A 664-nucleotide genomic window follows, 5' to 3' on the forward strand; every position below is an offset into this window, starting at 1 on the left:
CCGTCGGATGGTCCACACGCCTCGGCCACCCTGTCACCCAACCCCACTTCTGTCACTGTAGTCGGCTCACTACCGGTCCTCCCGCTCGTCCTCACAATCGGCAGCCGCAGTTATCCGGTGTGCACCGACAGCATTGCCGTCATGCAACAGTTGCCGAACTACGACGAGTTCTTCGGCAGCGCCAGCTTCGCAGACAATAATGATCGTATGGCGTACGCTGCTTACGACTCGTTCACCGTCACCGGTACCATCACCACCAAGACAGAAGGTCGAACAACGTTCATCACGGCTCTGCAGGAATGACTCGTTCTTGCGTGTTCATCCACTTGCGCTGCCGTCCGCTGCACGTCGTCCAACTTCGCTATGGCTTGCACCTGTCCCCTCCCTTCACTTCCATCTAGCCGCCCCTGGATGGCGTTAAATGCCAGCGTTGAGCGGCTGTCTAGCCGCGCAACGACACGCTTGCAGGGCTGGGTGCATTCCGTGCACTTGTGGGTTCGACTCCCACACAAGTTGGCGGCGTCCCTCGCATCTACACTGGTGAGTGTATGAACGGTATGACCGGTTTCGCTGGTATAAGTTAGGGTGTTGACGCACGAATGCTGTACCGGTTTGACATTCGTGCGTGTCTCATTCGTATCCACCTCTTGCCGCTTCCCCGCTC

At 58.0% G+C, this 664-nt stretch overlaps 1 protein-coding gene across 1 annotated transcript in view; it reads left to right on the forward strand.

Annotated features, from left to right (window-relative positions):
- The window catches only part of VOLCADRAFT_100609 (uncharacterized protein), a gene marked incomplete at both ends in the record, with an annotated part of 13,863 nt that overhangs the window by 8,684 nt on the left and 4,515 nt on the right, over positions 1-664 (forward strand). The window contains 2 exons of the mRNA XM_002959159.1: positions 62-268; positions 469-540. Of these exons, the coding sequence (XP_002959205.1) occupies positions 62-268; positions 469-540 (279 nt within the window). The remainder of the gene's footprint in view (positions 1-61; positions 269-468; positions 541-664) is intronic.

The sequence above is a fragment of the Volvox carteri genome (assembly GCF_000143455.1).
Source record: "Volvox carteri f. nagariensis unplaced genomic scaffold VOLCAscaffold_130, whole genome shotgun sequence".
NCBI lineage: Eukaryota > Viridiplantae > Chlorophyta > Chlorophyceae > Chlamydomonadales > Volvocaceae > Volvox > Volvox carteri.